General features: G+C 42.5%; 1 protein-coding gene across 1 annotated transcript; it reads left to right on the top strand.

Annotated features, from left to right (window-relative positions):
* The first annotated feature begins 7,054 nt into the window (after positions 1–7,054).
* LOC119739948 (homeobox protein Hmx-like) lies at positions 7,055–11,422 on the top strand. The gene is made up of 2 exons (XM_038215101.1): positions 7,055–8,235; positions 10,170–11,422. Exons 1-2 carry the CDS (start codon positions 7,950–7,952, stop codon positions 10,835–10,837), a joined length of 954 nt encoding a protein of 317 aa, XP_038071029.1. The 5' UTR covers positions 7,055–7,949; the 3' UTR covers positions 10,838–11,422.
* Positions 11,423–16,597: the final 5,175 nt, after the last annotated feature.

The raw sequence follows: 16,597 nt of genomic DNA, 5'->3' as shown, positions 1-16,597 counted from the left end.
TAGGCTATTCATTCAACGGACAGGGGACGGCGCCACCAAATTACGGGCTGATCTGTCAGTTGGCGTCGGCTACCCATCCTGGTGCCCCGACAACGGCCGTGAAAAGTGGAACAGCTTGCTGTTTGAATGGATTGGGCAGCCGTTTTGTGGGTGAAGAAGGACAAGGGGAAAAGACGAAGAGATGCGAATGATGCAGCCTCGATGATGCACCCCAGGCTGGCTTAATTGGATGTTGACAACAATGGGGCGGACATGATGGGATGAAATCTCGACAATGTCTTGCGTCTCAGAAAAGACTCTATATAAACATTGATGACTCTGTAAACACATACAAAAGGGGGGCATATTGTGCTGAATATTTCCGTGTAAAATCAGCTTTTTGAACTAGTGATAAGTTGCAAGGAAAGACCAATGAGTTCTCTTAAAAATAATAAATAGGGCCTAGTGATTTTCATTTGTCAAATGTCTTGTCAGGTTTGGTTTTGAAAAATATATGTGTGTCTTTGAAACCAAGATGAGAAATTCGTATAGGAGGTTGTGTAGTCGACAGAACTTTCCCGTTCAACCAAATCTTCTGTTCAGTTTTCGCGCCAATCCGTCGGAAGCTATTCGTATAAATTCGTACCCCAAAATAATCCTAACAGACGTAGTGAATAAAATATTACATTTGTTCCACTTTAAGGCGAACAATTACCAATCTTCAAAGTCAGTCTTGGCCCAGCTGTATAATAAAAGTAACAAAGACTGTTTTCAGGAGCTGAACAAGGCCCCTATCCCGTCTGTGGTTTTGTTTTGTGTCCATTTTTTGTGTCAGGGGCCGTGTTGCTACACTGACAATGGAAGATTCATGACTTCTGCCGTACCCACTGGGCTTTGAAATCGCAGTTTATGAAATTCTTACAAGGGGTCTAGCTCCACGCTCTGTTGACTAACAATTTCATTTTTATTTTGAGTCCGTATTGCCGAGATGAGTTATGGATTAGGCAAGCGGTTGGCACCAGGCTGGGAAGGATGGTGCTTTCACAGGGCTTCCCCTTTGTTGACTCGGTGACGCCGGCTGGACAATAGCCGGCCCTTAACGGTAAGAAGCGCCTTTAATCGGCCAAAGAAAGACAACCATCAATACCTCTTGTTCGGGATTTAGCACCCTTTTGTCCACAATCATAACTCCTTTTTAACCGTCTCTTCCCTGGCAAAGGAAGGAGAGAGTGTGCAGACGGAGACTCTCGTCTGAGCCTTCTGGCAGGTGAGATTATACGTGTCCCACCGCGTGTGTAGACACTTGCTTTTGTTGGACCCCGACTGAATCTCTTCAATTCCCAGCCGCGGTAAACCACTGAGCTGGTGCCGGCTGCTCATTTGGCAGCCGACCGACCGCGACAATTAACTAAATCGCTGTCACATCTTTGGTGAGACCACCCCTTTCCCTTTTCTCTAATGATAGACATCATTTTTTCAGAGGAGCTACAGATCACGATCTGTCCAACTTACATCACTTTGTTGGCACTATATTCGTGCCCACTCGGGGAATATTGAGTGTTCGTATATTGCACATGTTTACACTGCTGTTCGAGTGAACACATGTATTAAAAAAAGTATCATCACCATTGGTGTTCGTTCTGCGAGTGTTAATAACTTCTGAGATCATATGAATTGCCGACTTGAGCATTAGAACTTCAAAGCAGTAAATTGTTAACCACGGAATTTCTTTGCTCAAACATGCGATTGTAGAAAAAATGAGATTAATTTCGAGTCTCATTTTCCAAGAAAGCATTGGCTCTGACAATTTGACTTAAACCCAAGGGAGACACACACACAAAAATCTACTTCATAATAAGAAAACGACTTCTTTATAAAAAGTGACTTTTTAGGTTATTAGAGTAATTCATCATTCACCGCGGCGTCACGCTGATAGCTGCGCTATATGGAGCACAAAGCATACAATAATCGTTGTATTGCACGCATGGCCCAAACACCTAACTCCATCTTTCGATACTTGCGATAAGCTAATGGCATTTGGATTACACCATTACGCGATCTTAATTTTTAATGGAATCAGTTTTTAAGATTTTCTTGGACGGGGCTCCTGTTGACGGTGAAGACCCTGAAAGACCTAATAAAGATCTGATCAAATGCGACTAATGCATTACCTCGTTGATAGATGGACACAAATCCGCACAGACAGGAATATAACAAGATTTATAAAATGGAACTTACTGGTTGCTATAGATATCGTACATTTCTAAACAAGTGCAAAAATCATGATGAAAAGGTTTTAAAGAGTAGGTCTATAGTATCATTTGCTTTGCTTCCATTTTGTCCGTTCGGTTATCTCACAAAGCACGGGTTAGTTCTAAGGTATTTATTTTAATATCGTGCATTATGCATGGAAATCATTGATAATGATGTTGGTTCTCAGACACGGTGGAACTAATGATGGATTTAATTATCCTTTCATACTTGGAGGGAGGGGTGTGCACGGTGCCTCCTCAACCTCCTCACCGTACTCAAAGTTTTTTATCCATCGTTGATATAGTTAATAATAATAATGGTTTCTTGTATAGCGCTCACGAAGTGACGCTCCTGGCACTCTTATTATACCCTGGCTTTAGCACGGCTGTCATTACGGCGCTCATACAAGCATTGAAAGAATTGCTTCCTACCAGGTACCCATTTACTACACCTGGGTGGAGAGAGGCAATCGTAGTAAAGTATCTTGCCCAAGCGCACAAGCACCATGTTCCCCGTCAGGATTCGAACCCATGTACCACGGCACACGAGTCGAACACCGTAACCACTGGACCACAGCACCCCACTTTCCCTCCACAGATGAATGTTAATTAAAAGAAAGAAAATAGAAAGGGTGAAGAGTGCGCTGGCGTCAACTGAGGTTCATCTGGCTTCCCCAGCGCTTTCCGAATTAGCAACGGCCGGTCGGTCGTTGGTCATCCTATAAGTGGACCATAAGTTTTGTATAAAAAAAATACCACACCTTTTTATATGAATTGTGAATAACATCACATTTTACGACATCATTTGGTCATTCTGTTCGTCTTTAAAGTGATAATAGGATGTACCAGTAAATAGTTAATAAGGATAACTATATATACGCCATTACTTGGACAAAAGTACGTAATTTCCAATGCATTATCATTAACAACATGAACATTGACATATCATCAACATATCATCATCAACATTAACAGTGGTAATCTGGCCGTAAGTTGTTCTCTTCTACCGACCCTCAGCATTATGACAGATACCAAATCAGGCCTGACTGAATTGCCGCGAAATCGTCCCCGTTGAGATGAAATCAAAACCCATTAAAGTAGTGCAATAAATATGACACCTGTTGTCCCCTGCGAGATCGCCACCTACTCCCACCCTACACGAGAGTGCCGTATATGAACCGATAGGGCCATATAGAGTGTCTCGCAATACCGCTCCATTCCTCTCAAACCATTCACACTATTTGCAGTGTTGTCATGTCCCCATGGAACTCATTTTCAATGTGCCATTTCAAAGTGGCCATTGATGATGATTTCAGCTCACAAATGGAACATTAGCAGAAGATAATTTATTATTTCGTTAGAGTGGTTATCAGATATGGTTTTAGGAAAAAAGTAAGGTCTATAGACCTATGTGGGCCCAGGTTCGGCGCCTGATTCCATTTCCTGACACATGTTATTGCTAGTTTTTTTCAGGGGGGGGGGGGGGGGGTTCGGAAGGGAAGAGCAAACACTTAGATAGATATGTAACACCACAAGTACCATGCCCAAGTGCGTTTAATAGTGGAGTATCCAAAGTAAGCTTCGACACCAGTAACTTGCAAGAAAAACGAAACGCCATCAAGGGCCACTTTATTATTTACACATCAAAACGTATTTTGTGGTTAACAACATGTCGCCTCATAACGCAACACCGTTCACTTTTTAGCCTCTGTGTATGCATTAGGAAGTTCAGGCTACCACGGCGTCTACGGTGCATCAGCAGGACCTTCGGCCACTGTTTAAACATGTCCGCCGTTTGTCACCCATGATTTATTCACATTGCTTGCCACGATCATCCAATTGTTGTAGGACACTTAAAATGCCTAATGCCATCATCATCCATCATTTCCCTTCAAAAATATGATTGACAGAGAGGGGAACGATTGCATGCAAGAATGGTTGTCGGCAGATGGTTAGTTTGTGTACACGCAGTTACCCTCATTTCAAAGCCTATGAACAAGGCGAAATAGTTTGCTTTGTGTGTTGTTGCTCAAGGAGGAGGTTTTTTCAGTATTTGTACACGCTTTTCTTTCTTTGTAGTGGTTTTTCTTCTGGTAAATTGTTGCAGATCGGCCGTGAGATCTGACAAAGCGGGTAAGCGGTGCCGACGCCAATACCAGACGGTGCACAATGAACCCGGCCAGCCGCGTCGGTGTGTAACCCACTGCTCCCTTAATGTACTGACCCATTTTTGGTAGACTTCTGCCGATTTGGGGGGTAGTGTTATTGTTCAGTGATGGATGAGCCGACATGGACCTACTGACGCGTATAGTGTCTGACAAGTCCGCTGGGAGTAAGCAGAGGGTTGATGACCGCGTACAGGTCCGCCGCCCGATACGGCTACCTGACGGATGAAGCCAGCCCTTTAGTAACACCTCCGCGAAATCAGAAAGCGGACATGTCATCGCCCAAGATCTTTTCGACGGGTGACATATTCCGACATACTGATTACACATCATGTCATAATAACCAGTAATCTAGTTGAGCGCTCTTGATGCTGTTTGACACCCTTTTGTACCAGACAGCATCGGGACGGTGTTAAATGCTGCCAGTACAACGCAGTAATAAAACCATGATTTGGTTTTCAAGAAGGTGTGAAGCAAACTATCACTATACTGATTAGACGGCCGCATCTGGAAGCCGTTTCAATCATAAACAAAAGTGCAATCATGACACTTGCTGATGATGACATGGATAATGACTGTCAACTCTAAGAACTGCCAGTCTATATTATTCAATTTAAGAGACAGAATCGACAGTCATGATTTGTTTTTGATTGGAGGAGACAAATCCAATGGATTTTAGCGTCATCCTAAATTCTGTAACTGATGAATTTTATGGTAGATGAATAGCCTTTACAACATTGAATATGGCACTGGAACCGATTTGTGAAAACGACCTAAATTACAGGCCAGTATACCTGAAAAAATAATGACGGCACGCTATGTTTCTCGACCCACCTGGCTCCCATAAGAAAGCGCCAATCTAAACAAAGCGTGACGTCATTCTGTTTATCGCGAAAAAAAGTCATATTTTTTCGAGAACATACAACTCCCTACCCCCGGAGCCGATTTGCGTCATTAGTGCACCGAAACTCTTTTTTACACGAATATTACGAATATTTCCTGAATACACGCTTTACAAAACAAACATGCGTTCAGAAGGAACCCTTTTGACCAATCGTCTGTAAGGCTTTGATGACTTCGAACATGCTCATTATTAAGCTATTACAAGGCCAAAAAAATAATAACCACGGCAACATGTTTTCGTTGATTGTAATTTTAGCATTGGCTAACGGTGACCACAGAGAATATGGCCTGGCTTGACAAAAGATATAACAGTTGGTTTATGGGGAGAGGCGGAAATTAAAAAAACCCATGTCTTTATGAAGTTTTCGTTTGATCATTTATCGTTGGGTATAACATTTCAGTTCTTTTCGAGCTATTTCAAATGTTTTATTAGACCCAACTATACACGTCCCTCGAGTCTTACTGGAGTATAAATCCATGTAGACGAGGGCCCGTGTTTTAGAAAGTATTGAGGATTGAACATATAGTGTAAACTGCACTGACCAAGCCGCTAGAGCAATCTTGAGAAGAGTCTAGGCTGACCAGAGATTAAAAAACCTTTCTGACTTCACTGCGCCTTGCCATGTTTGCAACTCTCGTCGATAGGGTGTTTACATTGAAACACATGACTCACGTGGCCATCCATTGGCCAATCAAGGAAGCCGCGAAATCGCCGCTCGCTTGTTTCAAAAATAACCACACAGATCGACATTCTGGTCATTAGTAATGAGAGACAGAGAAAACAAGAAAAGAAAAAAGACGATGCTTCCGAGTAAACTGAGCCCAATTAACAGACGATAGGCTAAAGCTAGTGGTGAGTTGATTTCACTTGTGACAAAGTGAAGCTGTGATTGGCTGAAAGTATTTCCGTGTGCTATACGTTGGCCAGACGCCACATAATAGACAGAAACCAGGGGAGTACATGGTCACCTACCCAGACATCAAGTCGGGCCCTCCAGGTCCCCAGCTAGGGCTCATCTTTGTTGTTAGATGATGGGCCTAATGATGCTGTGAAAGAACACCGATCAGTGTGGATAATAGAGGAGACAGTCAGGCTATCAAGCTACGGTCTCGAGCCATTCACCGCGATTCACATGGTAATGCGCTATTCGACCCACTGCGTCGGTTGCTCACTTAGTAATGGGCCCAGCCCGCCCTCCCTGTTTACGACCCAAGCCACACCGACGCAATGTCTTTCTCCCTTTTGGGCTTGTCGTCCCCCTTCGAGAGGTGGTGGGGTGTGTGTAGGGGGTTGACCATATAGCTCTCCAGTATAACAAAGGGGGCTAAATCAACAGTTTTGATTATCTGCTCAGGCAATTTGCGGTAATAGCTTGCCTTTAAATCAATACAATTCCTGCCTCTATTACTGGGTTAATGAAAAGTAACACAAATTAAGGCAGCAAAAGGATCTACAATTATGTATAGGGTTTAGGGCTGAGTGCGAGTGAGATCGAAGACAGGCCTTCAGTCCACCTAACATGCATGATAGTATGCTATCAGTTGGAATGAGAGGAAAATGCCATGCATCTACTTTGACGCATTTTCAAAGTTGTAAAACACCCGTCAGTCTCCCATCAAAAGCGCTTAGCAGAAGTTGTTTGTTTTTAGTGGTTTAAAACTCCGCATCATGTGTTATCTTTCTGTCGTTGTTGATGAGTTCAACGCTTGCCACAAAACCTTTTATAGATCCAAATGAAATATTACCTGTGGTGAATAAAATAGTCCTGAGGGTGTGATATTGTTGGGGATTTTGTGTAATGTTTCTTTTGTGAGACGGGACTCAAAGCAACAGGGACATGGATAGATGAGTACGTGAGTGGGAGGAGCCGTATCTTTACCGTCTATTCTTTAATCCTATCGTCCATTCTTCCAGCCCATTGACGTAGCTGTTGTTCCCTCTGTCGCCCATTTAACCCCTCCACAGTATCTTTATTAAGATATTATTATCCGAATCGGTCTTCGGCGCCAGCCAGGCTTTGGATGTTTCGGATGGGTGCGTTCTGGGCTAGGCAGTGACATCATCCCATCACCCCCGGGCTATAAGGGAGGACAGCACATCACTCTTCTACAAAACGACACAACAAAAATAGAAGGGAAAAACCTGCCAACCTTTAACACTCAACCCACAGGTGAACCCTCTGCTCAGAGCTAAATTAATTCGGTGGTGGTACGCGGCCACCAATTACATTTTGTTCGCATCAGCCTGCTGTTGGGTCTTCTACAGTTTCACCAGATCTGTCTCTGATTCGTGCTTTACCAACCCCCGGACCATCCCACTTGTTTTTGTTTTATATTCCCACGTGCGCATCCTCACATGCTCTATCGCTAATTAGTTCTTCCCGGGAAGCTTGGTGTACACGAGCGACGAGACCAACTGACGAGACCAGCACGGCAGCACTTGGGCCAATCAACCACGGCCGTGTCGTAACCGTTCCCGACCTCCTTACGAGACTGATTCCGGGAGACATCGAGTCATTAAAACTGGACTGAATGTGTCATCCTTACATCAGAATCATCACTGATACCTCCCAAAACACTACACGAGGAGAACAGAGCGTACATCGTTACTGCCAACACCGTGAGAGACGGGCTAGCTCGACGGGCATCAATGGCCAGTAAACCCTTCAGCATCGAGAGTATTCTCGCCTCCCCTACGCCCAGTAAATCGCCCAAGTCCCCGTGCGAGGACGCCTCTACGACGGCCGCTGTAATCGTATCAAGCCGGGATGTTCCTCAACTCCACAAGCCGGACCGAGAGACAGAGGAGAGGGCTACCGGGGTGACGCACGATCTTACCCGGCGGGATTTCCACCTAGCACCGGCGGCGCCTTTCACTCCTGGACCCTGGTACCCCTGGCTGCACGCTAACGCGTATCTTCAGTACGCATATGAAAGTAAGTCAAAGTCATCTTTTCTATTTTTTGTCTAATTCTCTAGCTTGATTGTAGTTTTCTAAAACGTTCCTGAATATCATTACTTCTCTAACTGTTTTCTAATTGTTTAGCTTGATTGTAGTAATCTAAAAAAAAAAAAAAAAAGTATCTGAAGATTATTACTTGAAGATCACTAGCGATTCATTTTCCAAGTTAAACTTTTTGAATTTAGTTTAGATCCGTTGACACTCAATTCGATCTTAATGACGCCACTGCAGAATTGCCTGACCATAGCTGTAAAAGCATAATGTTAACCATTTAAAAATCGGTCATTGGTTGCTATATAGACAACAATTCAAACACAGACAATTATGACATCTTAGTTCAAATTTCATTCATTTTTAACTTTATTTTCGTTCGACGTCAATTTAATAGAAGATCATTGATAAGGTCCCTTTGGCGAAAAATTTGTTGTAATTAGTTTTACTGAGAGACAAACTAGGAGACTTCTTTTTCAAAATTCGAAGTGTGTTTTTTTCGTCCCACTTGTGTGCTTTGTGAACATTTTTGTGGTTACCGTGGATACATATTCACTGTAAATAAAAAAAAACTTTAATGATAAATTAGCAACAAATGCCCACCTAAAACAGGATTTTTAATATATTGGAAAGCATCGTAAGAATCTTCAGTTATTAACTCGAATTCGGTTGTTTCTTCTTTGTTTTCTCTAAGATGGCAACAATAATGTCAGTGTTGTTGCAATCTTTCAGCAAAGTGGCAGCCGGTAAAATATAAATGAAATAAAGTTTGAAACACTTGTTACAAAAAAATAAGCCGCAAATGAATCTCTTCTATTCACCTCGTATCAGAGCGCATTAGGACTTTTAATGAGACACTGAAGGTATATTTTGTACTGGACTGATGTCACGTCAGGTTTCCTCTCTCGTATTCGTTCAATTTTTTTTCAAGTGAAATTTGACGTCATTTGACGTTATTTCGAACTCTCTTTTTTTTTGGTTTTCTTGCACACTCCTTTCAACATCTCTGCGAGCACGCCGCTTTACTCGCGTTCAAAAACAATTCCAATAACTTTTTTTTCTAATTTCATCGTTTCCCGAATCCAACGATCCTGACTGGTGGAAGTTTGTTGTTGCCTGACAAACATGCCACTCTTCGGAGTGTTCAGAGTTTTCAGTAATAGATGTTCGCATTTCCGGAGACTTTTTCAGGTTTCTGGTCAATTGAAACCATTTACATCAAATCGCTATAATGTTATATGAGTGCCTTTTTCTAAATATTTTTTAATTATCTTCCGAGTTTGTTGTTTTGTGCTCTTGGGTGGTTGAAAATGAAGACTTATGATTGAAAGTTAGCTTGGCGAATTGTATTTAAAAAAAAAAAACCTTTAAGTTTAAGTCAACTTCATGTTCCACCTGAAAAAGAAGAGGAAAAACAGGTGTATTCCTAACGAGCCCTTGTGCGTCAAAGGGCTCCAATGTCCTTCCATTATAAAAACAGCATTCAAATAATGAATTTATTTATATAAAAGATCTTGATGGACATCTCGCGGACTGTTATGAATTGAAACTAAAGACTTAAAGCATATATTGAAACAAGAACAAGAACATAAATACTCAAATGATGTCTCTAAAAAATATATTAACCTTCAGCATTAAAGGGGATATATGAAATTTTACATTTCATAAATTCTTAATTTTTATTTGAACAAAAATACGAACAGCCACCATACAAATCATAAATCTTCACACATTAAATAAAATTTGAAGAGATAGCCCGTCCATAACAGTTCATTTCCAAACTTAAACCCATTTTTTTTATCTGGTTCAATTTACATTTTTGTTTCTCAAAATAACATTTTTCACAAAAGTCTCTCACTGATGTAAATTTTCAATTTCTAACACTGTTCTTTGTTTGGTCCGTTTCCTTCCCTCCAGATGCACTGATGCACCAGCCGTCTTTCCCCCGCCCAACACCACCAAGCATCCACCAGGCTTCCCCTCCAAACTCCCCCAAGTCAATCAGCGGCTCTCAGTCACCCAGCCGCACCCACAGCCCCGACCAGACCGACGATCGAGTCAGCGACGTGGACAGCGACACCGGCAAAAAGTCCGTGGGAGACGGGGGCGAATTGGGCCAGCGCAAGAAGAAGAAGAAGACTCGCACGGTGTTCTCCCGTAGTCAGGTGTTCCAGCTGGAGACGACATTCGACATGAAGCGGTACCTGTCCAGCTCCGAGCGAGCCGGGCTGGCCGCATCCCTGCACCTGACGGAGACGCAAGTCAAGATCTGGTTCCAGAATCGGAGGAACAAGTGGAAGCGACAGATGGCAGCTGAGTTAGAGGCAGCTAACATGGCTCACGTGGCTCACGCTCAGGTCCAAGCCCAGGCACAAGCAGCTCAGAGGATGGTCCGGGTACCCATCTTATACCACGAGAACGCATCCTCGGCCACCAGAGGCACACACGCAGACTCTGAGACCGGGGCCTTATCCCGGCACCACCTTCTCCAGTTCCCCGTGTCTTATTCCCCACATTTCCAGCACCTATCATCAGCACCAACGTCGGTACCAGTCCGGACCTCAGTGCCAAGCATTGCCACTTAACACTAACTGAACACCAAGACAACACACCCACCGACACAATCTCCTTGAATGCATCCACAATGTGGGAGGACACAACAAAGCATATGTATACGATATTACTATGAAATAACGATTGGTGGTGTGTCCACTTAGTGCAATGTTGTCTACGCGAAGACATCACTTAATGGTTTTTGTGTAAATACATGTTAAATGTCGACATAATTATTTTAAGATGACACAGTGATCGCACATGTGATGTGTTGAGGACAGTGATGTACATAAACTAAAGATGTTCTGAATATAACGATGTTAATTTGTAGTATTTATTTCATTATATTTGGGTCTTTCGAGGGGCTAGGTAAAAATCGTCTAATTTAAGTTGTTCATGCAAACACCCACACGACAATGTGGGTGATAGTTTATTAATAGTTTTTAACTTTCTTTGAGGCTGACATTCCAGAAACCTGCATAATCTGTGAATTTCAAGTGAATATCCCAAGTCATCTGTGAGTGGAGATCACATACAAACGTTAATAAGAAGTTGTTTGTTGAAACACATTAATTGTAAGTTTATGTTCGTGAATAAAATGTCTAATTCAACTGGAAGGTATGTGCACCGGCCCTAGTTATTACATGGTTGAGAAAAGGCCTTAACCCTCTAAAATACTTTGTCTCACCACCACCCCACCCCCAAAGCAAGAGCCAGTCTGATTCGTTTATTTGTGTAAAGAAATACCCAGTTTCTAAAAAGAAACTCAACTTTTGAAAGTACCTATAGTAAATTGGGTTTTTTTTATGCAGTAATTGAACTACAATGTACATGTATTATAAAAATGTTCCGACCGACCCGACCGACCGACCGACCGACCAGCCAATTGACCAACCAAGCGGCTCCGATCAATCTGATCTTTTTTTATTCACAACGTCACCGGCCCGATACGATACCACTCTCATAATGCTGTATTATTTTTTGCGACACTCATAAATATAAAAACCAGGCTTGGTGTAGAGTCATCGTAGATGCACTGCACAGCTGTATACCCCATAAGAGGCAATTTCTTGCGTCCTTAAGTGTATTGCAAGCACTCGGAAAACACAATACCAACCGGTTGATTTCCGATGAGTATTGCAAACCAGATGAGCTCCGATTATTCATCGTTGATTTCTTCATCCCGACTCGCCACTTTCCATTTTTTTAATGACCGTGCACTTACAGAAATCCGAGTGATAATGATACATCTACGGGCTGTTTCTTTCTTTTCGATATCCGGAATGGGGAAGTGCTTACAGGGATCCGGAACCCAATTGGGCCATATGCACCTGATGACAACACACACACAACCAGTCGAGATTAGCAGCGCACTGCCCCTGGAAGATGGGCCGTTTAACAAGCTCAGATGACGCGCCGAGATGAAACTCAATCCCTCGTCGGGAGAGAAAAACAAAACCTTAACACAAAAACCGTCTGGACATCCTAGGCCCAGGGCCCTTTATGTTAAGTACACGACTCGGGCAATTTTTAGACGATGAAACGGGGTTTTTTTTAATGGAGTGTTTGATAATTGGCTGTTTGTCCTCTCGTTTTCACGACCAGAAAATACCGCCTTCCAGATTTTATGCTCGATTACGAAACGAATCCTCTCAAACTATAAGTGTACCGCTGGCCGTCGACTATATGAGTCAGGTTGGCGCTGTAGTTACTTTCCTCGCCTTCCATCGCTGTGGTCGGGGTTCGATTCCTGCCCGGACCACATGTGGATTGGGTTTTCAGTCCGTACCTGATTCCGTGGGTTTTGCTCAGAATATTCTTCTGGGGTTTCCTCCCGACTCTGATAAGACTGTATATGATTTCTTCTCATTGTCTCCTCTCCACAGGTTTCTTCATGCAGGCTTTTGAGCCACCGGGGCACTTTTGAGGAATCCTTGGTTTCATGAACCAGAATAAAGAAATAAAACATTCAAAAGAATGATCAACACAACGTACAACAATGATATCGCTGTACATATCAAGTACGTTAGTATCTACCATTGAGGTGTGTATCTTAAATTGTCGTAATTTCCCATGTGCTTATAACATGCCAGTAACTTAGTTTATACAATCAAGGTTGTGACTTGAATACATTATGAAATCTGTTATCAAATCTCTAATCATTTCTTAGTAACGGAGTCCTCTCGGTAACCAACGTCTGATATATCTAAGCATAGAGCAAGGAACAGAAACATGCACATCGTATGCGACCCCGCGCGCCGGCCAATCTGATTTGACTTTATTCCAATGTGACGTCATTTCAATCAGAAATGTGGACTTAGCTGTTGATTGGTCAATTTGGGCTGACCGTTTTTGTAATACAACAGCGGGTTACGGAGGACCCGTATGCAAGGCGCCCGCTGAATGGTCAGAATCTCGAGGTCCAAACGCAGTCTTTTTTTTGCATAATTAATCACTCGATATGCTCAGATATCAAAGATATCGATATTCCGTTGACTTATCATCTAGGTTGGCCTGCAATATATACTAAACAGTGTTTGTGTTGTTTCTTTAATCTGTTAACGCATTTTTAGGGAAAAAAACTTTAAAGCATTCATGTTTGTTACATAGTAGATTGGTTATTGGTTTAGAACGTGGCATGACGTCATTAACTCATTCAAGCACCATTTTGCACATGATTTTCCGTTGTTTGTGCAGCGCGTCACGTAGATGTGCATGGCACGCCGCGCGCAACATTTAAGCCCAACAGGAAAATGACATTAATCCAGAGTTACACTGCAAGCGATTAACTGAATCGTTTCATAATGTATTCAAGTCACAAACTCGATCTTAAAGACTAAATGGTACGTTATAAGCACATGGCAAATTATGACATTTTAAAGATGCATAGGCCTACTTCATACTCTTCAAAAAAATTGATCTGTTTTTCTTCTATAACGACTTTTCAATGTACATGTATATGTTTTGTTTTATCGAAAAAAACTACATTTTTTTCCAATTTTGGACGTCTGCATCCCTCTGGTTTTCATTTTGTGCACAAATAACCCGCCCTGCGTGAGCCGAATTATTGAGTGGCAGCTAATATTTCGAATTTTGTAGAGAACTAAGTCAATAGCTTAACGTCGGTAGATTTGTTTGGTTCGATGCCTCATTCAAAATTGAGTTACTTTCAAATTGCTAGGGGAAAAAAGCAATGGGAAGACAAACATAATTATGGTTCACACAATAGATGCTATAGGCAAGCCTCGTAGGCCAGTGTAAGTCAACAGTGACAGTCAGTAAATATGTAACAGTCAAATTTACAAGGGGGAGTCAGTCAGTCGAGGAGTCAGTCAGTCAATGAGGTACCAAGAGGACATTAGGCTTGCGCCTTTAGGACCATGAAAAAAATAGAGCACTTACCGCCACCATGATTAGCAAAAGTCTAAAGAATGGTGTACCACAAGCGCGTAATTGTTTTTATTGTTCTTTGCAAGTTAAAAAAGATTCACGCTATTTTCCCCCAAAAAATAGGGAGCCTCATTTTCGATAAGACTTAAAGATAAACAAAATGACCTTATATTATCAAATTATTATACAAGGCTGATATGACGGAGGAAAGTTACTCTCTAAATTAACAGCCTTCAGTTTTGTTTTAGGAAATAAAGACAAACATTAAAGAGCTGCTTTTTAAAATTAATATTAAATAATTGCTTAGGATAAGCCCCAGCCCATCAGAATAACACTCAACTTGACCGCGCATCCACCATAACCACACAAGCGTCCGGCACCGCCTACTATTTTATGACAGAGCAGGATGAGCTCCGGCCATCAATTTCAATTCTAGCTTTCTGAGATTGTCTTGCTCAAATCGCCTGTCTAAATATTTCGTGGTTCTCATTAGGCAAAGAGCTTGCCTGTCGTTCCAGACACATCTCTTGCTCGGCGAGCATCTCCCCTGACGGATTACTCTTTGACTTGCGACATATTGTTTAAAGTGATACTCCCCGCGTGTTACACGGGCGGAATAATCAAGGGAGACAGGGACCAGTCCGTGCTGATGTGTTCACCGTTACCAGGCGTGTGAAATTAATTTCAGGGTTTATGACTCCTTTTTCGCTGGCTAATCGTCATGTATCTACGATCAATATCAATTTGTGTAACTTGTCGCCGTAATGCGCGCTTACAACCCCCACTCTGCTGGCACAGGAGGGTCGAGGCACTTTGGATTTACTTAATTCATCGTGTGGCTAATCATTCGGTAAGATAATTTCGAACAATAGTCATTTTTCTATTGGCTATCGCTTTGTCTTAATTACGGGTGGACTGGGCTGTTTTTGAGGAAGCGGCTGTAGAGATTGGCTAGTTGCCACGAAAACATTGCAGGTCAACAACTGTGGCTTGTGTCAAGTCTACTAGTTTAGTGATTTTATAAGGACATAGTGGCTCTCGCTATACATTACAACATTTACATTGTTTCAAACAACTTGGACTTTCTTTTCAGTCGCTACCACGTTACACATCTAGCAGTCAGATTTAGAAATATTTTAAAGAGGTTTTAAACCATATTCATCATTTTAACATTGTATGAAATGGTTTTCGTGTTTAAGCTAAAATGCTACACAACAGAACCTAATTTAACATAGACATTGGTGATTATCAAGGAATCCATGATACAATAAGTTCCTATAGTCCATGTATGCTTTTTCACTAGAACTCGACGAATGATTACCATCAAAGTATAAACACTCTTTATATTATGCCTTTATTTTGGCCTCAATGTTCACCTATAACACGGTTGCATTATAGCTCCCTCCGGCCTCGCACAATAAAATCCTCCCTTGCAGTTTGGCTTTCCAATCTTCGCCAAGTCCGAGCCGAAGAGTATACCCTTACGCCGATAAAAGATTTCATCTTGGAATTGACGTTTAAATGGGATCCTATTCCTAGTAATTATTTTTCCAATTTCGAGAAAATGTGGCCGATACTTACGGGGCAGCAAACGCCGCGCTCGCTTCGATTAGCCCGTGTGATATACAGTTTCAAGTCCGTGTTTTTGATGGTTGAAGCAGACATCATGTAATAGTGGAAGCGCCCGGGGCGGTATAGGGGAGGAGGGGAGCGGCTCATTACTAACTGCAGTCTCTCTCTCCTTGTTTTACAACAGGCCTAGCCAAACTAATTCGCCAGCCCTGCTCCGTTGAGGCGAAGATTACGTCTCGATCGGAGATGTAGCAGGGGAAGAAAAAGTGCAAAATAATTAGAAATGATTAGGGTCCTGTAACGGCAGGAGATTAGTCTAACGAGTATAATGGTAATCGCAGCCATTTGAGGCTATTGCATGCTGTCAGCGCCTGTCGCTGATTTCCCGTCCGCTGGAGCCTCGATGAAGTTGGGAATAAAATACACACCGATCCATCATGGGCGCTGCTAGCCGTTATAGAAAAGGGATCCGGGGTACCGGTGGAAGAGTAGAGTGCCCGGTAGGAGAATGCATCGTCACTCGGTGGATGGGGAACTTGCCCGCGGTTTGACCGCGTGTATCGAGGGAGGTGTGGGTTGATGAGCGGCTGAAGCTTGTGAATTTAGCCCTACTGGTACTTCCTGTCACCATAAGGGGCCAGGGGCTGCGTGTATATTAACACTGATTGCTCATGGGACATTTTCATCCGTATAGCTGTATAAAAATCGGTCGTAATGAGCCAGTCTCGTGCCAGACTCATCGGCGTGGGAACGGGAGGCGGTTTGAGGAGAAGTTTTCGTCATATTCGAAATAACAAAAAAATACCAAATCTTCCGAATTATCACACCTG

The sequence above is a fragment of the Patiria miniata genome, unplaced genomic scaffold, assembly GCF_015706575.1.
Source record: "Patiria miniata isolate m_02_andy unplaced genomic scaffold, ASM1570657v1 HiC_scaffold_4, whole genome shotgun sequence".
Lineage (NCBI taxonomy): Eukaryota > Metazoa > Echinodermata > Asteroidea > Valvatida > Asterinidae > Patiria > Patiria miniata.
The sequence above is the reverse complement of the archived record's forward strand: the minus strand, read 5'-3'. Positions and strand labels throughout refer to the sequence as shown.